The sequence below is a fragment of the Macaca nemestrina genome, chromosome 3 (assembly GCF_043159975.1).
Source record: "Macaca nemestrina isolate mMacNem1 chromosome 3, mMacNem.hap1, whole genome shotgun sequence".
NCBI lineage: Eukaryota > Metazoa > Chordata > Mammalia > Primates > Cercopithecidae > Macaca > Macaca nemestrina.
In genome coordinates, this window is record NC_092127.1 from 176,992,262 (window position 1) to 177,016,663 (window position 24,402).

A 24,402-nucleotide genomic window follows, 5' to 3' on the forward strand; every position below is an offset into this window, starting at 1 on the left:
GAAAACAGTATGGAGATTCCATAAAGAACTAAAAATAGAACTAACATTTGATCCAGCAATCCCACTATTGGGTATCTACCCAATGGAAAATAAGCGATTATATGAAAAAGACACATGAACATGCATGTTTATAGCAGTACAATTGCAAACATATGGAACCAACTTAAGTGTCTATCAACCAATGAGTGGATAAAGAAAATGTGGTATATATACACCGTGGAATACTACTCACCCATAAAAAGGAATGAAATAATGTCTTTTGCAGCAACTTGGATGGAGCTGGAGCAATTATTCTAAGTGAGGCAACTCAGGAATGGAAAACCAAATATTATATGTTCTCATTATAAGTGCAAGTTAAGATATGAGGATGCAAAGGCATAATAATAATAATATAATGGACTTTGGGAACAGGGCAGAGAGGAAGGTTGGGGTGGGGGTGAGGGATAAAAAACTACGTATTGGGTACAATGTATACTGCTTGGGTAATGATCCACCAAAATATCAGAAAGCATCATGAAAGAACTTATCCATGTAATCAAAAACCACCTTTCCCCAAAACTATTGAAATAAAAATATTTTTTTCTGGAATATTTCTGGAAATGATAGATATGAAGTTAATGTTCACTGTATTAATTTCCCACCCTTTTATAAAGGCACTGAATGTATTCTGCAACTCCTTCAGACTGAGTTTCTAAGCTCCACCTTGGCAGCAGTAGCCAGGTGTGTGGCTAAGAACTTGAGGGAGGGTAAGGTCAATAGAAAGCCAACAGCCCTCTTATTTGTCAGTTAATTTTGCTTGGGAAATGTGGCTAACAATGCCCTAGAAGTACCGCCTGGGGTATGCCCAACTGTTTTGTGTTTGGCATCCCCAGGTGAAGAGCTTTTATGTTAGCCTTGAGTGGGTAGCTGTCTTCTCCAAGTTGTCAATCCCAGTCCCAGCTGCCTATGACCTGCTCTTCTTCTCAGTGCCACAATGGAATAGTGACTTCGATTTTCTTTTTCCCATAATTTCTGCCTGACTAAATGTCACCAGAAATCCTCTTTTAATTCCCTTTGATCCAACCGATTATATCACTCCCTTTTTTCTGCTACTGATAATTATGTTACTTATACCTATCACACTATGCTATTACTGATTTCCTACATATCTGTCTCTCTTCTCGAAGTAGCAATTACTTAATGACTTGTATCCCAGTGTATTCATTTATGCTTATTTAATGCCTAGGGGGGGGTTCTTGAGATTTTTTAAATTAATGAATGAATTCATTAAGCATTAATTTATTCAATTAATGTTTACAGAGCACCAGCCCTTTACAAGATATCATGGTATCCCAGGGCTATAGCAGTAAGATGATGCAGTGGCAGGAAATTTCCATTGAATTGAATTATCTTCCTTCTTTTTATTTATTTATTTAAATTGTCATTCTAGCATATTTTTCTTCTTTTTTAAAATTTTTTCTAGTCTTCCATAGCTCCCTGTTGCAGTTATGGTACTTACCATTTTATGGGACATTTACTTCATGGAATCCCCAAGTCTCCACTGTGATTGTTCTTCCAGGACAGAGCACAATAGCTCATTTATTTTGGCTCTCAATTATCTAGCATAGGTGTGGGTAAACTATGGCTTGTGGGCCAAATTTGGCTTGATGCCTATTTTTATATGGCCTATGAGCTAAGAATGGTTTTCATATTCTTAAATGCTTGAAAGAAATCAAAAGAGTAATAATTAATTTATGATACATGACAATGAAAATTATATATGAAATATAAATTTCATGGGTATCACCAGCAGAAGCTGCAGAACAGCAAAAGTTGCTGCCTGTTCCTTCTCCTGGAAGCTTCGTCCCAGAGGTCACGGGCCAGATGCCAGTGAGAGCTCTCCTGTATGAGGTGTCTGTCGGCCCCTACTGGGAGTTTTCTCCCAGTCAGGAAAAATGAGGGTCAGGGACCCACTTGAGGAGGCAGTCTGTCCCTTATCAGAGTTTAGGATAGGAGGCAATTAGAGTTAGATTACGTCATGAGGGTGGAGCCTTCCTGATGGGATTATTGGCCTTATAATAAGAGGAACAGATGTCTCCCCACCACTCAACTTTCCCCCAATCCAAGTGTAAGTGCCAAGCAGAGACCATGAGTCTTAGTCAGTTCAGACTGCTATAACAAAGTGCCATAGACTGGGTGGTTTATGAACAATAGAAATGTATTTCTATCATTTTAGAAGCTAGAAGTCTGAGATTAGAGTACCAGCATAGTATGGTTCTACTGAGGCCTCTCAGGTTAAAGACTGCCAATTTCTTACACCTCACATGGTGGAAAGAAGGCAAGTCTGTAATTCCAGCACTTTGGGAGGCCAAGGTAGGAGGATTGCTTGAGGCCAGGAGTTGTAGACCAGCCTGGGCAACATAGCAAGACTCTGCCTCCACAAAAATTAAAAATAAAATAAATAAAAGGGCAATAATCCCATTCATGAGAACTCCACTCTCAAGACCTAATCACCTCCAAAACATCCCACCTTCTATTTTGGGGGTTATAATTCCAACATATAAACTTTGAGGGGGCATAAACATTTACCCTATAGCACCATGTGAGAACATAGTGAGAAGGTACCACCTGTAAGTCAGGACAGTCCTGATCAGAAACCAAATCAGGTAGCACCTTGACCCTGGAATTTCCAGTTTCCAGGCCTGTGAGAATAAATTTCTATTGTTTAAGCTGGTCTATGTTTTTTGTTTTGTTTTGTTTTTTGTTTTTTTTTTTTTAAATAGTAGCCCAAAGTGACTAAGACACTGGGTAATTTTTTTCTTGGTCTTTGAAAAATGGAAGGCCACGAGTCATAGGAGGTCTTTAGGGTATCAATGTCAAGACCTCTTGGGAAAGATAAAGCTCTGTTTTCCAGTACAGAGGTGGTAATAATCTCTTTTTATGTTTGAGAGGCTGAGAGCAGAGACTGCAGGACCTTGAAGGAAGAGCACAAAAGGGAAAGAAAGGGAAAGTCATAGGGTTCAGGTTCTGTAAGACAGCAGGCTGGGCTCCTGGCTGAGGAATGCATTTGAGGACAGCTGTGAAGGAACTTACTGGAAGTTTCTAGAACACTAGCCACATGGGGCTCACGCAGAATTGATAGTCTTATGAAAGGAAAATAAACCTTGGATCCCCAAAATCACTAAGCTAAAGGAAAAAGTCAAACTGGGAACTGCTTAGGGCAAACCTGCCTCCCATTCTATTCAAAATCACCGCTCTGTTCACTGAGATGAATGCACATCTGATTGCCTCCCATTTGTCTCCCATCTACCTGTGGTGTGGAAACCCCCTCCCGCTTCAAACTGTCCCACCTTTCTGGACCAAACCAATGTTCATATTACATATGTTAGTTGATATCTCATGTTTCTCTAAAATACAAAACCAAGCTGTGCTCTGACCACCTTGGGCACATGTTGTCAGGACCTCCTGAGGCTGTGTCACAGGCGCATGTCCTCAACCTTGGCAAAATAAAATTTCTAAAATAACTGAGACCTGTCTCAGATATTTGGGGTTCACATTTCAATAACCATGAAGGGATTCTGAGTGCAGGTGCCCCTGAGCTTTGACAAATCTATCTGGAGATTTGGTATCAGCATGAGCTAACTTTATGGCTCAAACCAATAGGATGATTTGCTGAGGTCTGGCAGCATCCCCTCCAGAGAATCCCTGATCTCCCCAAATGTAGTTGAGCTCTAACATTAATTTTGCTGTACAACTTCCTTTTTCTTTAGTTTTACTTGCTTCCAACAAGGAAGACAAGATTTCTTGCTTCCATGATGATGGAAGGCAGGTAACTCCTTTATGAAGTTTCAGCTCGCTCCCAACAGAGGAGATGACTTTGAGTGTTTTTTTTTCCTGTTTCTAGGATGGTAGAGAATAGTTTTCAGATTGAGACCCATTTGAAGGTAAGTTAACAACCAGCTGGTCTTAATTTCTCCTTACCATGAGAGCACTCAATGATAATATTGTTGGAGTTTTTCTTGTTGCTTGTTCTGTTCTTTCTCCCACCTGATTTGACCAACTCTACGTGACTTGGTCAAAGTTGAGTGAGAATTCCAAATTATGGGTAACAAAGCCTCTCTAATTTGGATAAAGTTCCTCATAGCTGCAAAAGAGGAAAAAACAACCAAAAAAACACAAGTGCTTGGTTTCTGTGTTTGCTTCCTGTCTTAAAAAAAAAAAACATAAATGTTCTTTCATTTGCTTTTTTTCCACCTCATGCTTTCTTCCCCCTTTGCCATCTGTAGTACCAAAAAATCTAGAGAAAGCTTCAAATGACTTGAACCCCTTTAAAGAGTTCAGAACAAAGGTGCCACTCGCCCCTCTGGGGTTGTTCTATTTTCTTTGTTGAGTTTCAGGAGCCACAGGCAGCTCTGTTTTCCTCTGTTGCATGACTGGACCCCTTTGGCTTCAAGGGTACCAGAGATGACCTTGTACTGTGACAGGATTTGACCTTGGTGTGTATAATGGCAGACAAGAGCTACAAAGTTAGGGGTGGCTGAGCACAGTTTACAGGAAGTAGTCTTGGCTGTTGTTTATTTTCTCCTAGGAAGTTGTTGTTTAAGGATCCTAATTCTAGTTCAGAGATTCATTCTAAAGGATCCTCTCTATTGCCTTTTCTCCCAAAATTAATCTTGATTCAGCTTGTCTGTGTGCATTTGCTTGAGGAACTGAACTGTTGTTTTCATAGGTCAATGAGAGACTGAGCTTTCTCGGCTCCAAAGAAAAAGGGCATTTTCCTCCTCCCAGACAAAAGGCACCCCTGAGTGACTTAGGACCTGGTGGGATTATCTGGGGGTTTGACTTCCAATAATGTGCAGTGGCCCTACAGGAAAATCTTGAAAATTTAAAAAATGGCTCATCCAGGAAATGCATATAAGGGCTGATCACTCAGCATTTTGATCCCTCTCAGAGGTTATAGACCTCTGCAGAGAGAAACTGAGACATGTAAGCGAGTGGAAACAACTCAGTGTTGACATGCTGAGGAGTCCTGCCCAAAAGCAGCACGTATCAGTCCACCACACTTAAACCCTAGGCCACAGCTCAATTCCTCCTTTAAAAAAAAAAAAAAAAAAAAAATGTGGGACACAACCTAAGAATGAGGTGAAAAAAAAAAAAGAAAAGGAGAATGACCCTCTTTCAAGAACTCTAAGTTCTATGGCACCTGTACTTGCCAGAGTTTAATGTAAAATGGAAGCAATATGGTCTTTGTGGACATTTACATTAAGGAAAAAGAGCCCTAAGGTTGACCTGAAGACTGTAGAGTTCTTAAGTTTCCTTTTTCTCTAGTTTCTTTTCTGCCTGCTTCATATCTGCTGTTATTTGTCTACTAAGATAGAAACCACTGTTTGGATCTAGCAGGGTCGTTTTTTGCAAGCCAGTGAATTTATATTTATCTCATGCCTAAAGTTCTGAAGTAAAAGCTATAGGATCTTTCTCTGTGTGTGTGTGTGTGTGTGTGTGTGTGTGTGTGTGTGTGTGTGTATTTCAAAGGACTTTATAATTTCTATACGTTTATGTTTAATTAGCAATTAAATTCATTTTAGTTTCCCTCCAGCACAACAGACTTTTTCTTTCTGTACCTTATGATGTAAATTTTGCTATTTAATTTTCACCTGAGTTGTTTCCTTTAATATGCAAGTTTAGGCTATTTAGCTGACAAATGCCTACGGTTAATGAAGCAGGTTATCAAGAATTTGGAAGTCTAAGGAAAAACAAGAGCCTTTCTGAATCCATAAGATGTACTTCTATCAACATACCTAATACATCTATGTATTTATATGTTGTGTACACAATGTTTCACTACTAAAATTATATAAAAGAGCTCTAATTCATTGGCTTAAGAAAATAAAAGTGCTTGAATCAAATACATCAGGGAAAAAGACTAGTTGAATGCTTTTTCAAGGTTATATAACAAGTAAAATATTTAATAAATAAGCTAGCTTTAAATTATTGGTAAAGTAATATTAGAAATGTCTTAAGAATTGCCAGCATACATTTTTGTTTGCATTTATTGATCAAGCAATTTTATATTTATTCCTGCAAAATACTATAAGGTGTCAAAATTTGGCATGTTATAAAACTATAAACCCAGTCCAAAACAGAATAATCCTTGCTTTTGTAATTTTAAATACATAAGACATTAATATGGTTTAATGAAAATAGCTACATCTTGAATTTAGTAAGATTACCATAATTTCTAATCTTACGGATTTAGGCAGCCTAGTCCACAGGGAAATAAGGTTTGTTTTGGGAAAGAACTGTTATAATTTTTGTTTCAAATCTAAACTATAAACTAAGTTTCTCTCTACCTGATTTCTCCAAAATTTGGAAACTATTTGTGAGTATTCTTAACTTACAGCAATACAGTTACTAAGAGTAAGAATCTGTTAACAGTAAGAATCTGTTTTCATTTGTAACAGTACACAATTGGACAAGCTGGTTATTTCCAAGGCTTTGACTGGAATGGTGTGCTTTCCTTTAAGGAATCAAACTTGACTTATGGAACCAATAAAAGCCCCTTTGGGAAAACTGGCCTCATACCTTATCTACAGTGTTCCTGACCTGTGATAAGTAAAGAATGTAACTTTTGGACAGGCCCAGGAACCCCAAGTTTATCTTGGCACCTCAAGATAAGAGGAATTCACCCAACTCAGAGGTATTTGATGGTACAAACCCATGGCTCAGCTCAGCTTTTAAAAAGTCTTATCTGAGATTCTTTCTATGGAACAAAGTTCCATCAAAGCCAATTTAAAAGCCCGTATAATAAAAATAATTATTCTTGCTACACTGTAGACAAATAATTAAACCAAGTATAATAAAGCAAATTAGTCCCACTGTTACTGGGGAGTCCTTGCTCCCAGAGCTCTCAAGATGGCGGTGGACCACTTCCAAGACGGTGGCAAGCCTCGTGTTCTCGGACCCAGGGTTCTTGGCTTCACAGATTCCAAGGAATGGAATCTTGGGCCACGTGGTGAGTGTTATAGCTCTATAAGAAGCCATGGGTCACGGAAGTGAACCGTGGAACCCAGTGACTAGTGTTCAGCTCAATTAGAACGAACCCAGGCACTTAGCCATGCAGGAACAATGGCAAGCCTTTAGCTCGATCAGGAGTGGCAGTGGGCACCTTGCTGGATCAGGAGCACAGTGGATACCTTATGGGATCTGGAGGGATACAGGTCAGCGGCGGGTCTGTGATGGCAGCAAACAGCAGTGGTGGACAGCGAGCGAAAGCTCAGCTCGAGCCATAACAAAACATGAACCAGAAGAGTGCAGTTGCGAGATTTGAGTGAAACAGAGTGAAAATAGAGCTCCCACATAAGGAGAGGAGACCCAAACGGGGTTGCCATTGCTGGCTCGAATGCCTAGGTGTATATCCTGATCCTTGTCCCTCCTGCTGTGCTCTCAGGCAATAGATGATTGGCTATTTCTTTACCTCCTGTGTTTATCTAATTAGCAGTTTAGTGAGCTCTCTGATTGGTCGGGTGTGGGCTAAGTTGCAAGCCCCGTGTTTAAAGGTGGATGCGGTCACCTTCCCAGCTGGGCTTAGGGATTCTTAGTTGGCCTAGGAAATTCCAGCTAGTCCTGTCTCTCAGTCCCCCATCTCAACAAGAAAACCCAAGTGCTGTTGGGGAGGTTGGTCAATGATCACTCTAACTACTTCCTGCTGAATTGGGGTGTAGTAGGGGTTATGCAGTTGAGATTTCCTCAGGAGGGGTGCCTTTGATGTCATTAACATCAGATCATGGGCTAGCAGGCCGGTCTAGGGGTCTGTGGTAGATCTTACTCATGGGCTGCATCTGGGGCTCCATTTGAAGAACGATTTGTAGTTTTACAGCTTTGATCCTGGAAGAGACAGACTTAACAAGGAGATTAAAGATACAGGGATTGAAATGTATGGCCTTTGGAACACTTTATAGGCCCCGACTATCTGCTTGATAATTTAGAAAAGGCCTGGTCCAGTAAATAATAATTTGGCCATCTGATGGGTGCTATCAATGCCTAAGTGAAAGGTTTGGTGAAAGGTTTTAAGTAATTTCCATTGGTTAGCTGCAGGCAAAAGTATTTTCCCTTCTTTGGTGGCTAGCCATCTTGAGGGGAGAAAATTATGTCTTCCCTATTCTATTTCTCCTGCTGAGTACTGGGTCTTGGTTTCCCAGAGGGGATTACCTCATACTAGCAGTCCTTCTATAAGCATTTCTAATGGAGGGTCCTGCCTTGAGGCTCTTTTGGCTTCAATATCTGCTTGGCAGTTCCCTTCTATTTTCCTTTCCTTTCCTTTCTGATGACCCTGGCAGTGTAAGACTGCCAACTCTTTAGTTTTTTGTACAGTCAATAATTTCCTAATAGCTTCCTGATCTTTGATAGGTGTTCCCTTGGAAGTTTGGAATTCCCTTTCTCTCCATATTGCTGCATGGGCATGGAGGACTAGGTAAGCATACTTAGAGTCTATATATATATTTACCCTTTTTCCTTCTCCTAATTCTAGTGCCCAAGTGAGGGTTATTAGTTCTGCCAGCTGAGCACTAGTTCCTGGAGTGAGGGGATTACTTTCAAGTATTCCATTATCACTGACCACTTCATACCCCACTTTTCGAAGTCCTTTTTCTACAAAGGGACTTCCATCAGTGTACAAGTTGAGGTTGGGATAAGTCAAGGGAACCTCTAAAAGGTCCCCTCAAGTGGCGTAGGTTTGAACAATGACTTGTTGACAGTTATGTTCTATCTTTTCTTCATTGGCTGGAAGAAATGTGGCTGGTTAAGAGCTGTACAAGTAAGTGTGCAGTCACAGCACTGGCCCTTCAAGTAATAGAGCCTGATATTTAAGTAAACAGTTGTCTGACAGCCACAAGTCTCCTTTAGCAGTGAGTGTGCCATTCACCTCATGAGATGTCTACACAGTAAGATCTCTTCCCTGTATTATTTTAACTGCTTTAGATACTAAGACTGCTACTGCCGCCACTACCCATAAACAATGAGGCCAACCCTTTGCCACTATATCAGTTTCCTTACTCAGGTATGCCATGGGTTGCAAGCTCGTCCCTCTGACCTATGTAAGGACTCTTAGAGCTATTCCTGTTTTTTTCTGTGACATATAAAGAAAAGTCTTGCCCTCTTGGCAAGCTTAACACTGGGGCTTGGGTTAGGGCCTTCTTTAGAGCCTGGAAAGCTGCTTCTGCTTCAGGTGTGCATCTTACTAAATGGGTATTGGCTTTCTGAGTTTCCTTAATTAGTGTATATAATGGTCTGGCTATTTCACCGTACCCGTGAATCCATGTTCGGCAGAAACCTGTTATGCCAAGGAACCCTCTTAGTTGCTTTAGAGTTTCGGGATGAGGATAAGCCAGTATAGGCTGGACACGTTCCTCACTGAGGCCCCTGGTGCCTTTGGGTAATTTTATTCCTAAGTATGTAAACTGCTGTGAGCAGAGCTGAGCCTGGAAATCTCAGGCTTTGGTTTGGAAACCTTGTAGCCACAGGTAGCAAGGAAATTTAAGAGTGCTTGGGTGGCTTGATGGCACAAGGTTTCTGAATAGGCAGCTAAAAGTAAATCATTCATGTACCGAATGACAAGAGTGTCCAGGTATGAGAATTGGCTCAAGTCTTGGGCTAATGCCTGGCCAAATAAATTGGGGCAATCCCTGAACCGTTGGGGTAAAACAGTCCAGGTGAGTTGAGACGTTGGGTTTGAAGGATCTTCAAAGGCAAACAAGAATTGAGAATCAGAATGTAGAGGGATGCAGAAAAAGGCATCCTTAAGGTCCAGGACTGTAAACCACTCTGCTTCCTCTGGTATTTGGGAAAGCAGAGTATAAGGGCTAGGCACAGCTGGGTATAGAGGAACAACAGCCTCATTCATAATCCTGAGATCTTGCACTAACCTCCACTGTCCGTTGGGTTTCTGTACTCCTAAAATTGGAGTATTGCAGGGACTATTGCATGGTTTTACTAGGCCTTGGGCTTTTAGCTCCTTAACAATCCTTTGGAGTCCTTGTTGGGCCTTGGGTCTGAGCGGGTACTGCCTTTGGTAGGGAAAGGAGGCGGAATCCTTTAGTTTAACTTGAACAGGACGGGCATTTTTTGCTCGTCCATATTGTCCTTCTGTTGCCCAGACTTCAGGATTAATTCCTTCCTCAAGCAGGGGACAACAAACGGGTGTTCCTTCTCTATGGTCAGGTGTATAATGGCCCCTGCTTTTGCTAGAATATCTCTCCCTAACAAAGGAGTGGGGCTTTCAGGCATAATTAGAAAAGCATGTGAAAAGGGTAAAGTTCCCCAGTCACAACTTAGTGGCTGGGAGAAGTATCTAGTGACTGGCTGTCCTAGCACCCCTCGGATAGTGACAGATCTGGAGGACCGTTGTCCGGGACAGGAGAGTAAGGCTGAAAAGGCTGCACCAGTGTCCAGGAGAGTTAACCTCCTGGCCCTCCATGGTCAAAGGTACCCGGGGCTCTGTGAGGGTGATGGCATGGGCTGGCGCTTGCCCCAGGCACCTTCAGTCCTGTTGCTGGGCCATCTGGTTAGTGGCTTCTGACTCAGAGGACCTTCATCCCCTGGGGCAGCGGGCCTTCCAGTGATTCCCTTGACATAAGGGGCATGGACGAGGGGGCGGCTTACTTCTACTTGGACAATCTTTTCTAAAGTGTCCTTGTAGACCACACTGGAAGCAAGCCCTCTTAGGCATTCAGTTTGCCCAGCTTTTCCCTTTTCCAGAGCCTCCGAAGTCCGCTTGCCTGAGAGCCATGACTAAAGCGGTGGCCTTTTTTTATCCGTTTGTCCCGTTCTGCCTGCTCCTCCTGATTTCTATTATAAAAAACTGAGGTTGCCAAGTTCAATAGGGTTTCTAAGTTTTGCTCTGGGCCTAAGGCAGACTTTTGAAGTTTTGTCCTAATGTCTGCAGCTGACTGAGTGATCAACTTATCCTTTAAGATTAGTTGGCCTTCAATAGAGTCAGGTGACAGGGAGGTATGCTTCCTCAATGCCTCCCTTAGTCTCTGCAGAAAGGCAGTAGGATTTTCTTCCTTTGCCTGTGTTATAGTGGACATCATTGAATAATTCATAGGCTTCTTCCCAGTATTCCTTAGCCCTTCTAGCACGCAAGTTAGCACATGTCTGCGGCACCAATCTCCATGTTCTGATTCTGTGTCCCAGTGAAGGTCTACACTGGGAACTACCTGCTGGCCTGTGGGAAATCGTTCTCTTTCCTCTGTTGTCATCCTATCATTGACCTGACTGAGATACCAGAGATCGCCAAAGTCTCGGGCTGCAGTTATGGCGGCACTTCTCCCATTTGGGGTTAGTGTCTGATTTAGAAGTAACGTTGTATCTCTCCGTGTCAGATCAAAGGATTATCCTAATCTTTGCAAAACATCAATATAGCCATCAGGGTTATCTGAGAATTTACCTAGGTCTATTTTAATTTGATTTAAGTCTGAGAGAGAAAAAGGTACAGGCACTCTGGCTGGATCAAATTCTCCTCCCACTGCTTGGAGGGGACATAATCGGGGAATATCGGCACTCTTTGGTTCATTGTTTACCGCTGTATCTCTTTTTGGACCGTTTGGGTTGAAGGGAAGTCCTTATTAGTTGGGGAAGGAGTCAGGGGGTTGCTGGGGTAGGGAGGTAGACTCTGAGGGCTTCTTGTAGGGCATAAATCACACTTTTTACATAATTGTGAGTTGTCTCTTAATGAAAAGAAAGTTTGTACATATGGCACTTCACTCCATTTGCCTTTTTTCTACAGAAGAGGTCTAGCTGTAAGGTGGTGTTATAATTTATACTTCCCTCAGCAGGCCAGGTTTCTCCCCCTTAAAGAGGGTATCATGGCCAGGCGGTACTGCAGAAGAATACAAGTAGTTTCTTTCTTAGCGTCTGAGGGTCAAATTGGTCCCAGTTCTCCAGAATACATCTTAGGGGCATTTTTGCCAGCACCCCTAGTCATTTTCCGATGAGCATTAGTCCTACAGTGTCCTCTATGGTCCTAATGCTTATTCCTTTCCAGGGTGCGTAACCACCCGTGGACCTCTACTTATCGGATTAGTTACGCTTACCGATGTAGCTGTTCTGCACCTGTTTTCCCGCCTCTCTTGATCACAAAGAAAGGGGTCCAGGCTGCTGGATTCTAGTGTTCCTTTACCAGTGTGCCCAATATTGCCTGTGCGCTCAGGGGTGAGTCCTAGAGCTGGACTGGGCTCCTGAGTATTTCATAACAATCCAGCTGCCCCATCAAGATGCATTTCTATAAACAACAGTTCTTATGCAAATTCATTTCAGAGAGGGTGTAGCTAACCTTTTGAGTCAGGATTGAGATAGTCTTTTGATTCTGTAAGTACTTTAAGGCTTGGCTGAGTGCAAACAGCTCGCACGTTTGAGAAGACCAATTATGGGGCAATTTTTCTAACTCTGCTTCCACAAGAGTCTCAGTATCAATTACTGAATACTCCTTGGGTTTTTTTCTCAATCACCTGGGAGGAACCGTCTATTGTCCTGTCCTGAAGGGAGTTCCTCCTAGGTCTGGTAGGACCTTTCTATGATAATTAAGATTTAAATCCTCTGTTAGGAAATCTGCTGAGTTAGGGATTTTTTGATAGGAAAGCTCTGGGTTGTCAGTGGCCTCAGTGTTCTCAGACCAAGCCCTTGTTTACACTGTAGTATTGGAGTGTTACAGGTCACGAAGAACTTCAATAATTAATTACAGGTTTTAAATTTACCCTGGCTTTTAAAGGAATAGGGCACTCATTTTACTATTTCTTTTTCTTTCTTTTTCTCCTTGACTCCCTCTTTGTCTCTCTCTCTCCCCCAGCCATTACAAACTTGGGGCCCTGGCAAGGGTGGTGGGGAACGGGTCCCACATAACTGCCCATGTCGAGAGCTGTATACCTAAATCGGGAGGGACACCAGGGATAAGACTCCCTGGTTTATAGCCTAGAAGCCTAAGGATGCAGCCTAGAGATTCCTTAGATCTTTTTGGAGATACAACTTGCTAGAGGAAATGAAAGTCTGAACCATTAGTACCTAGCAGGCAGGGATCAGAGGAAGTAGATTCAGAATTAAAGAGAATTTTGGGGCTACACTTTCAAGAAAATCATGGTCAGGACCCAGGAGGTATGGGTCAGAAGGAAAGGTAGGGCGCACGCATTGGCGACTGTTGAGTACAGACTTCTGGCTGTGCCGTGATCTCAAGCAGCTATTGCCAGGAGTTCCGGACAACAGCTTTCTGCCTCTAGTCGGCCCTCGGCTTCCCAAAGAAAACTGAAAGTGGAAGCTGGCTCCAGGCAGACCAACAGTCCAACCCAGAAAGGGTGGGGGTTGTTAGAAAGCTCTTCCCCAGATAGCCTCACACCTGAATCTTAAGTCCGGCAGCCATGCTAATAGTTTTTAACTGGCCGACAGGTGCCCGGTATTTTCCTCCAATTTCTAAGGAAGGATAGGACAGAATAGCAAGGGAAAGTGGTCCAATATTACTCACCGCTTTGGAGGTTCCTTCGTGGTCGCCAAAATGTTACTGGAGGGGTCTCTGCTCCCAGAGCTCTCAAGATGGTGGCAGGCCACTTCCAAGATGGTGGCAAGTCTCGTGTTCTGACCCGGGGTTCTTGGCCTCACAGATTCCAAGGAATGGAATCTTGGGCCATGCGGTGAGTGTTATAGCTCTATTAGAAGCCGTGGGTCACGGGAGAGAAGGTAGAACCCAGTGACTAGTGTTCAGCTCAATTAGCACGGACGCAGGCACTTAGCCATGCAGGAACAATGGCAAGCCTTTCGCCTGTTCGGGAGTGGCAGTGGGCGCCTCACTGGGTCAGAAGCACCGCGGACACCCTGCAGGATCTGGAGGGATGGAAGTCAGCGGCGGGTCTGCGACGGTGGTGAACAGCAGTGGTGGACGGCGAGCGAAAACTCAGCTCGAGCCGTAACAAAACACGGACCAGAAGAGTGCAGTTGCAAGATTTAATAGAGTGAAATAGAGTGAAAACAGAGCTCCCACATAAGGGGAGGGGACCCAAAGGGTGTGGCCGTTGCTGGCTCGAATGCCGAATGCCTGGGTTTATATCCTGATCCTTGTCCCTCCTGCTGTGCTCTCATGCAATAGATGATTGGCTATTTCTTTACCTCCTGTGTTTGCCTAATTAGCATTTTAGTGAGCTCTCTGATTGGTCGGGTGTGGGCTAAGTTGCAAGCCCCGTGTTTAAAGGTGGATGCGGTCACCTTCCCAACTAGGCTTAGGGATTCTTAGTCGGCCTAGGAAATTCCAGCTAGTCCTGTCTCTCACCACCATGATTTGTCTTGAGTGAAAATGGGAAATTCTTAGAGAGAGAAAAATTATGTTTCAAAAACTATAGTACACCTGTTATTAGATTCTAGTCTTGCCTAATGTTTTTCAATTTTTATTATTTTACACAGTTGGGACCAAATTCTAATTTTTCTTGACTACAAGTCTTTAAAATCATGTTTTCAATTTTTTCCTTCTTTTTCTCTCCCCATTTTCCTAATTTGGAGTCACTGAACACTAACCTGTGCTTTCTTAAAGCTCTGTGAACTGAAGCTGGACAACTTAAACTTCAGAAGAAAATAACAGCAACCTATTTACATATATAAGCCCCTTTCATACTTGCCTACTGATGTGTGGATTTCAGTGTAATGTGGCCTATATCACTTTTCCAGGATTGTTCTTCTGTTTGTTGTTTTTCTGCCTTCCTCCCCATATTTTCTCTTCATAGGACATGAGACAGCCTGCTAAAAATGAGCTTTCCTAATAACTTGGGACCTACCTGTCTAGGAGTACACCATCCTAGCCATGAGAAGTCAGACAAAACCTGAGACCAGAGACTCATTTTCTGCTAAAATGTTTTCTCCAAAATATTTTTAAAAAGAAAAGGGGGGACGGGGAATATGAAAGGGCAATAAACCTTGGGGCCCCCAAATCACCAAGCTAAAGGGAAAAGTCTTGCTGGGAACTGTTAAAGGCAAACCTGCGTCCCATTCTATTCAAAGTCACCCCTCTGTGCATTGAGATAAATGCAGATCTGATTGTCTCCTTTGCAGAGGCTAATCAGAAACTCAAAATAAACCAATCATTTGTCTCTTATCTACCTATGACCTGGAAGCCCCCTCCCCTCTTTGAGTTGTCCTGCCTTTCTGGGCTAAACCAATGTTCATATTATGTATGTTGATTGATGTCTCACGTTTCCCTAAAATGTATAAAACCCAGCTGTTCTCTGACCACCTCGGGCACTTATCATCAGGACCTCCTGAGGCTGTGTCACAGGGGTATGCCCTCAACTTTCGCAAAATAAACTTTCTAAAATAACTGAGACCTGTCTCAGATATTCAGGGCTCACAGTCTCATCCAAGGAGGGTACCACCTGGTCATCACACTTTATTTGAGAAATGTTACCATTAAGTCCCCAGATTCCCTGTGAGGCATACGTTTGCTGCTTTCTGAATCTCAGAGGGACAGCTCATTTCTTCACTGCAGTCTCCTGTTCTCCATGTCACTCAGAGACAGGTGGATTCCAGGTGTGTTCCCTAGGATACTGATGCTCCGTGCATGAGGTTTATGAGGGAGTGCTCTGAAGGTCACCACCTGTGGATGGAAAGAAAGGAGGTAGGCTTGGGCAGAGGGAAAAGTTGCGCTGTGATGCTGTGTTAAAGAACGTTTCAGCTGATCCCACGAGGACCTGTGAACGGGGACGGCCCTTCATTAATATCCCAAATTGGGGAGAGGGGTCAGATCTTTATATCTGTGGATCAGACTGCCCTAGGAAAGTTGTGTGATGTTGGGCAAGATGTTTACCTTCAGCCAGGTAATTCCAAAGTTGGCCAAGAGCTGAGGACTGTCCACTGGGAGAGGCCCCAGAAGCTGGCAGGGTAAGTCCTTTGGTCCTGATGTTTTTCTAGCAGATATATCACAGTGTCCGTAGGAGACTGACTAGGGCATGCTAGTGTCTCCTGAGAAATGGGGTAGATACACACTTCTATTACATTGTAATGTAGAAGAAGTAAGACCTAAGCTGGGGTGAGAAAAGGAACCTGGAAAGGTAACTCCCCCGATGTTCTCAGGTCAAAGATGTTTTTCCCATTATGGACCCACTGGTCTGGTCCCATACTGAAACTGATTTTCTGTGTACTGAGATTCTGCTTTTAAAAGGAATAGAATTCAAGTGAAGGAGATGAGAGTACTACGCAAAGCTGTAAGGATTACCCTTTTAGATTTGGAAATCAGTCAATTCTTTGAGTAACTTAATTTTCCCTTTATTCCTACATTATTTCATAGTCCTATGTGTATGTGTGTGTGTCTGTGCATGTGTGTGTATGTATGTATGTCAGGGTCCAGAGGAGCAGCCCTAGGTTTGACTCAGTTGCACTGCCTGGGTCTCTTGCCTCCTGGGTGTACTCAGTTGGGAAAGAGCAGGATGTGAATTGCTATCCTGTACTTCTTCATTCTCAGACCATCTTTTCTATTGGTACAATTGTGTGTCAATTTTCTAAAATATGGAAGCATTTACAAGAAAAGGGAAAAAAGGAAAACAAGTTTAAATGAAGAAACAGAGATATAATGATTGCTGCTTCATTTACTGAACGGTTAGACCAGCAGGTGCTTTTTTTGCCAAATGATAAGTGATTTATTTCCCAATCAAACAGGGTATTGTGTGTGTCACTCAGAAATGTGTTCCTGCTCATTCAGAGCTCCGAAAAGGAGTTGACAAACATCAGAGGAGAATTGTGGCTAACACAGAAATAATAGGAAGAAAAAATCAATGTAGAGATGTAATTGAAAGTAAGATGTAATTGAAAGTGGTGGAGGTAATTGAATGGTAATATTGTGAGCAGAGACCAAGCAGGATCAAGCAAGTGCAAGATTAGGCAATTCAAAGATGTTCATCTTTCTCCTTTCTGAGATAACACAGGCCTCTGAGATTATGGTTAAGGGACATTATCAAACACGCTCATTCAAATAGAAATTCCTCTATAGTTTTTTTTTTTTTTTAAACTTTGTCTCTTTTTTCCTTACAAAGAATACCCTGTGAGCTGGATTGAGTCCAAGGATGTGACTTTGCAGCTGATACAACTGGACGAGGGCATGTTTGGTCCTGTCCTTGTGACTATCTTAGCAACGGAATTCAATTGCTCCAGGTCAGCCCACTCAATCAAGGCATATCTGACCGGAACAATGACCAAAAATACTGAAGCAACCATGTACATTCCATCCCTTCACTTTCATTTTTTTGGAAGCAAATTCCAGTAAAAAGCACTATTTATTTTCCTTTACCAAGTGGGAAATATTTTAAAAATGCATTTTTATTGGGAAAGTGAGTGCTATTCATGGGCATTTTTTAAAACCAAAATAACTCTCCTTGAGAAATACTCCTCCAGCATTATCTCACGGGGCTGTTGATAGAGTTTGCCTTTCAATTCCAGTGAAATCAATATTGCATTATGGTTGGAGTCAGGAGACCTGGATTGTGTGACCTTGGGCAAGTCACTTAATCTCTCTGCCACCATCTATGTGAAAAAAAACAATAGAAAATAATTCTAGCCACTTCAAGAAGGGAGAGTAAGATTAATGATAGCAGATTTTCTAGACAATGGTCTCTGTGGCTGTTTCTCACACTCCCTGTGTTCTTGTGTGTGCTTTTTAATTTTTGATTCTCTTTTGAATCTAAATTCAGCTGGCCACTTATTGATACAATGACAAAGCTAATTCCCAATGCCGATGGCAATTCCTCTGCTCAGCTGAATTTTATATCTCTAGACAAAGCCCTTGAAATGCTGTATCCCCTTTGTGAGGGGAGGAGGAGGAAGGCAATGGAGAACTCTATTTGATAAAGAATTCTTGCATATACATTGCTGTCTTCACTCTGGGTGATTTTGTGACTTTTTACTCTCAGGCATCTTGTTTCCTCAATCTCACTATATCTGGCTTCTGCTTTTTACGTCCACTGATCAACAAGCTCATGTAAGGGATGACTTAGGTTGGTCTTGCTCTTCCAGCTTGGATCTCAGGATGATCCCCTCAAGTGTTTGCCCCACTTCTTCACAAGCTGTTACTATAGGTGATAAACCAATAGTTATTGATTCATTGAATGACAACCCTGTGACCTCATCAACTTTTCCAGCTGCCATCCTCTCTTCTTCTTTTGTTATCAGACTTATTAAGAGAACAGTCTATCATTCCTTACCCACTACTGGCCAGTAACTACCTCATTGCTTTATTAAAACTTCCTCTTTCTCTCTCTCTATTCTGGGACTACTTCATTCCAGACATGTATCATCTGAAGTGGGGTTAGTTTTCTGGTTAAGTTCATTCTGTTGTGTTTCTAACTTAGCTTACCCATTTTCTTACCTTCAACTACCACCTGTATGTGGATGAATCTCATATCCACAAGGTGGCCATTCAGCACAGAATTTGCTTTACAATATCCCTCCCTAGCATTTGTTAATCTAAGAGCACATACCAAAGGCCGATTTGAGAAGACCACTTTGTGAGGAATCTGGAATACCGAACTAAAGAGTTTGGATTTTATCCTACAGTGGGAGTTAGAGATATATTTTCAAATAATCTAGAGGAATACATTGTTTTCATTCAACAGAGCAAAGGGTGGGTTGGAGGGCAGAAGGTTGGGGTTTCCCAGCCCAGTGCAGTCACCATGATGTAACTAAAACTCAGATTTTAATTTACACATAATGCACAGGCATTTTCTGCTATGTTTCCAGTTGACTCATTTCCCAAGTCTCTGATCTTGGTATAAACAGGGCAGGAAAAATGCACATGAGATTCGAAGCATGAATTGGCCAGTGGTTGCTTTTTTTTTTCAATCCAGCTTTATCAGCCGTCAGCTCATGAATATTCACTACTATTCTTAATTTTCACTGCTACTTCGAGGATATTTTCTATATCCTCAGAGATATTTCATTTGGAAGTTTACAGGAGCTACATTAGGCACAGCCAAATAGCTGCTATTTTAAAATGGAAATCCCTTCTTGTTGATGTTTTGAGACCTCACTGCAAACAGATGCTCAGAAGAAAAATATGGGCTATATGGTGAATTAAGAAATCCTGAAAATGGTCACTGTTGTGTGAAAAGCAATTATATACCTCACGCCAGGCACACTAAATTCTTTTGTTTCCTTGACCACATGAGTTGTTTTCCTCCTCCGGCCTAGATATGGGCTGCTCTCTCCACATGAACTCCCATCCCTATTCCCACACAAGCTTCCATCTGCCTGCATCCTAGACTCTGTTTGGTCCTTCATGACTCGGTTTAATGTCACTTCCTCACAGAGGCATTCCCGAACCTCCTTACACTTGTTTGATTGGATTCTTCTGTCGTTCTTTCTTCTAATATCACATAACTTCCTTCAGATGCTTATCACAATCTGGAATTATGTATTAGTGTGACCATTTGTATAATATCTATTACCTACTTCAACTTCAACCCCAGCTGCATAGAGTGTAAGCTCTAAAATGGCTGAAGTGATGTCTGTTTCATGTGAAACCGTGTATCAAAAATTTACTGTAGCTTCTTGCACATGATAGGAGGTAGGAAATATAGATGTGTTGTTAACTGATTTTTGAAAACACAGGAATAAAAATGAAGATAACTTATGTATTTTATATAGCTTTAGATACTTAATGTAAAACTTTGTATGAAGCTTCCTATCCTTGTATAGCTTCCTTTCTTACGAGCACTATTTTTGAAATAATGGTCACTCCATGAGGTAGATGACACCATAAAGCTTGAGGTCTTTAAGGACTGAATCAATTTCAACATCTTTTGATCATTTCTCCAGAAAGAATTGCTGCTGACGAAGCAAATCACCCCAAAAAAGAAAACTCTCAGAGAAATTTTAAAATAGGGGTTCATCTATATTGCTTAGAAATAATTTCAGAAAATCTGTAGTGAAAACAAATTCCAAAGATGATTGAGATGGTTATTATTCAATGAACACATCTTAAATCAAACACATGTCAGATCCCCATGGCATTTCCTGATGGTGCCTCATTCATGTGAGAATTTAAATTAAACACATTAGAGATGTTTAGCTACTTTATCATTTCAGATTACAATGCACATTATTCCATGTAGTAGCTTTGATTCTAAAATGCATGAATTTTTTTTTGTTTTAATGCATAGTTCTGTTGGATCTGCTCTAGAATAATTTCCTATTTAAAGTAATCCTATTGGCAAGACCTTCTAAGTAAGGAAACTTTTGTAATATTAATAATTACCCTAAATTTATCTTGTTTGTTAGTAATTATTTGACTATTGGATTTTTTTTAAAGGGTGCATGGACAGGAGGTAGTCACATCTCAAGGCAAACAATCCCCTAAGAAACTTACTAACTCAGCTCATATCCCAGACAGCCATCATTTTATTTTTTGTCTTTATAAGCAGGAAGGAGAAAGAATACAGTCTGGAAGCTATGAAGGTTTCACTTTTGTTTTCCTTAAAAAATGAAACATCAAATGTAAAGTCTCTAGTCTGGATTACTTAAACCTACATAAGGAGGAAAAATTATTGGGCTGTGGCATAAGGCTCTAAGGCTTGAAAGTCCCCAAGTAGAGGTAGCAGTTACTAAGCTGTTGCCTTAATTACAGACAATGTGGTCTGGAATACCTGACTGAGGTGGAATCCAGCTCCTCTGTTTATGAGCCCTGTATGCATGTGTAAAGCAGGAAGCACAATAATCTCATGGATTTATATAGATGAATGAGATATTTCATAGAAAACCCTGAGCATAGTACCTGGCATATAAGTAGCACTCAAAAAACAGTGGCTGTATGGATAATACATGTCTATAAACACAAATCTAAATCATGTCATCTTCACAGATGTTTCTTCATTTAATGAATGATTTAAACCCCTTGGAAAAAAGAAGCAATCAATGGGACTGAATAATTTAGAGTAGCTATATAGTTGTTTCTATAATTAAAATTTAGACATTTTAAACAAGAATGAATAAATGCTTAGATGTCTGTGTCTGTGAGAGAGACCGAGTGTGTGTGTATGTGCATGTGTGTATGCATGGTTGTTTTTTTTGTTTGTTTGTTTATATGGAAACAAAGGCATCTTATTATGGTTGATGAGGATTATTCCTCCCAGACAATGTTGTTTCTCTGTCCTGGATAGTACACCTTGATGTTACCAACCCTGGCCTAAGAGTGGCTTTTATTGTTTTCTCCCTGGTTCTGTTGGGGAGGGAGAACCAAAGAAGAACAAGAACAAAAACATTTCATCTTAGTTAGATTTCATCTTACAATTTTTTTGAAAAAAAAAATGAATATCTTTTTTTCAGCAAATTGTATATTTTTATATCCATCTCTCTTATGTGGCCATTCCAGTATCAGTCCCCAGAAATAACAACATGTGAATCTCACACCAATTTTTGGCAACAAAAAGGCATAGGTTTTCTTCCTTATTCTTTCTGTATCATTTTGATTAATAAATTCTTAAGGAGTGGCCTATTGTGCAATTTCTAAGAAAACCACCAAGCTGTTAATGAAGTAAATATCTGTTTAATTTACAAACATCAGCAGTGTAACTGATATTAGTCTGGAGAAAGACAAAGCACACTGAATTATACATGTACATCTAATTTTCTTTGTAAAAAAAAGAAGTTTTCAGGAAGAAACATCTGCATCTTTACAGGGCACCCTGGGATTTTAATGAGGGAAGAGCACAGTCCACTATAAATCATTATCAATTCTACATGGTAATTTAGCAGCAAACATGTTAACATGGGAACATTAAGATAATAAAGGAGTTTTATTGTTTGGGGGGAAAAAAAATCACAGTTCTTGACATGACAGTCTTTTTATCCCCACCCCACCCCCAGAAAAGGGCAAAAAAGGTCAAGGACATATTAATTTGCAAAAGGTCTACTTTCTAGTGTTGATTGCTACACACCATTTCTTTTCTGAGAGGACATGTTGCAGAGGGGCCACTTCTTTCTGTACAATGACCATCTCACATACAGATTTGTGTTTTCCTCTCTTGGACTTTGCGCACTCTCTGCAGGTGTCCTGAATGAGGCCAGTAGGTCAGTGACATCAGTGAGCAGATGTCAAGGTCAACAAACAGACCAACACATATTTATCCCAAGATAAAACCCTATGTTAGTACTATTGCCAAAAAAAAAAAAAAAAATTCCTGATTTTTTTAAGTTTGAAAAATGTACAAAAATATCAGGATAATTATAAATTAATATATATTAAAGCATCAAGGAACAGTAAAAGGATGGCCTAAAATGTTAAGTACAATGTACTTTGATACAATAAATATTTCTCATGGAAACTGAATACTGTATAGGGCTGTTTAGAACTCATAGAAACAAAAAAAATCATATTATTACTAATTTATTTATCAATAATCTATTGGTTCTTTATCATCTCCTTTATCATTTATATTACAAAAAATTAATACTGGAAAATGGTAAAGACTTTTGTGTGCTGCTTCTGCTGACATGCTGACATTTAAAAGGAAGATAAAATTTATTTTATCACTTTCATTTCCTCTTGTGAATGGAACCCAGATCCTCAGGACACTTTATATTTTGCACGAAATATTTCTCATCCATTTGTTCTATCTGTGAATTCTGGAGTTCCATTCTCTTGCCTTGCATCCTCATTCACACGCATGTGCTTGGTATGTCCTAGTGAACTTAGTTGATGTGAAGGAGGGTACGCAGGTTTTATGCTCTGGAAAATTTCACAGCAGTGCACAGTAGCTCCTCTGCCCCTCGTGCATGTGCTTCTGCTTGTCTTCAGCATGTTACAAAGATGGACCCGAGTTGCAATGGTTCCCATCGCTGTTCTAATGCCTCCAGGTATATCTTTCTTCATACTTCTCCAGCATAGGGGAAGCTTTAGTTCAAGCATTTCTTTTTTTTTTTTTTTTCCAAATGCAGAAAAAAAGTCTTTATTCTCATAATAAAAATAAGTCTGTTCTGTATTTTACAATATATTTCAAATATTTCCACTATGAAGCCTTAATTAGTCCAACATGGTCAAGAAGTATACAACCTTTTCCAGAGACAGAGCTGCCGGGAGCGTGCTTAGGACGCACACCTCGTACAGCCGCACTTCACCACCTTCTCAACCTCGTCCACAAAGGAGGACCCGTCAGTGCATTCGAAAGAGTATTTCCGCCGCTTGCTTCTCAGAGGTCCACAGCACTGCCCTCCTGCACACCCACCTCTGCACTCTAATCGGGACACCTTCTTGGTTGTCTGGCAAGCAGCATAGCCCTGCTGCTTTTGGTAATAATCTCTTATCCGTTCCCCTCGACAAGAGATTTCTGGAAAAGAACAAAAAGCACAAGCATTTTAAGAACAGTCACTGTAAGTCATGCAGAGTGACTGTGAATCCACAACTTAATTCAGAAGCCTTTGCTTCCACTTTGTAACCTGCTTTACATATTATTAGCTGGTGGCACGGCTTCCTATTCTTTGAAAAATACTTCTTTTTGGTCTTTATTTTCAGCCAAGTGAAAGCTATATATGTAGAGTATAAATACAATGCTATTGCAGTGACAAGAAAATTGGATCCCTAAATCTTTTCTTTCATTGCAAAAAAGGAAAAAAAAATACACATTTTCTGTTTTTACACTACTAACAGCTGGTTTTGTTTACCACAGGGAGTAGTTTCAGAGAGTATGCGATTTTATTTATTAGACCTGGAGTTTAATATTATCCAATCTGTTACTTAATACAAGTAACATTCCACTAACTTCATAAATTACCCCAGTATGAAGTACGTAGTTCGAAAAAGAGACATTTGCTAAAAGCTTCCACGGGCATGTTCTTCTTGTCTCGTCCCTCTGACACACAAAACAAAATCCGTGCCAGCTGGAGACCAGGCGAGCTCTGATCACGCAGACAAAGGAGGAGGAGGAAGGTGAACTAAGAAGTCAGCCTGTTTCCGTTCCTCTCACCCACATGATTTGCTGTGATAAATCAGTCGATTCTAAGGTCAAAGGTCATTTTGTACTAAAACTAGAGCAGAATTAGGAGGACCATCTTCTGTGTGCCAGAAGATTAATAATATATATGGATGAGAACAGTCGGTAAAGGTAAGACAGGAGTAAAGTAAATGTGCTTCAGGTAAAAAGGAGTATTTCTTTTACAGCAAATCAACTTGTGAGAAGCATCTGAAGGCTGCGTACAATCTTGTGGTGGAGGTTTAAGGCCATTTCACATCTGGTGCTTTCATAATACTTGAAAATAAATCAATAGCAGCAACTGCAAGTAGTGCGAAGACCTGGTATTCTCTCCTATCACTCCTATCTCTCCTATCACTCCCCTCTCTGTTGCTCCTTTTTTTTTTTTTTCCCCACCTTTTCTCTCTCTCTTTTCAAAGACGGGGTATCCTTCTTGCTTTGCTATGAG

The 24,402-nt window shown here is 41.0% G+C and overlaps 1 protein-coding gene and 1 long non-coding RNA gene across 3 annotated transcripts in view; one reads left to right on the top strand and one right to left on the bottom strand.

Moving 5' to 3' along the window:
* The first annotated feature begins 3,882 nt into the window (after window positions 1-3,882).
* Window positions 3,883-24,296, top strand: LOC105487855 (uncharacterized). The gene is made up of 3 exons (XR_011621433.1): window positions 3,883-3,923; window positions 8,386-8,449; window positions 24,143-24,296. It is a non-coding gene; the product is annotated as an uncharacterized lncRNA (long non-coding RNA).
* Window positions 21,513-24,402, bottom strand: part of LOC105487854 (slit guidance ligand 2) — a 371,613-nt gene continuing 368,723 nt past the window's right edge. For both annotated transcript variants that reach the window (XM_011751484.3, XM_011751482.3), the window contains one exon: window positions 21,513-23,312. In XM_011751484.3, the coding sequence (XP_011749786.2) occupies window positions 23,071-23,312 (242 nt within the window). In that variant the 3' untranslated portion in view covers window positions 21,513-23,070. The remainder of the gene's footprint in view (window positions 23,313-24,402) is intronic.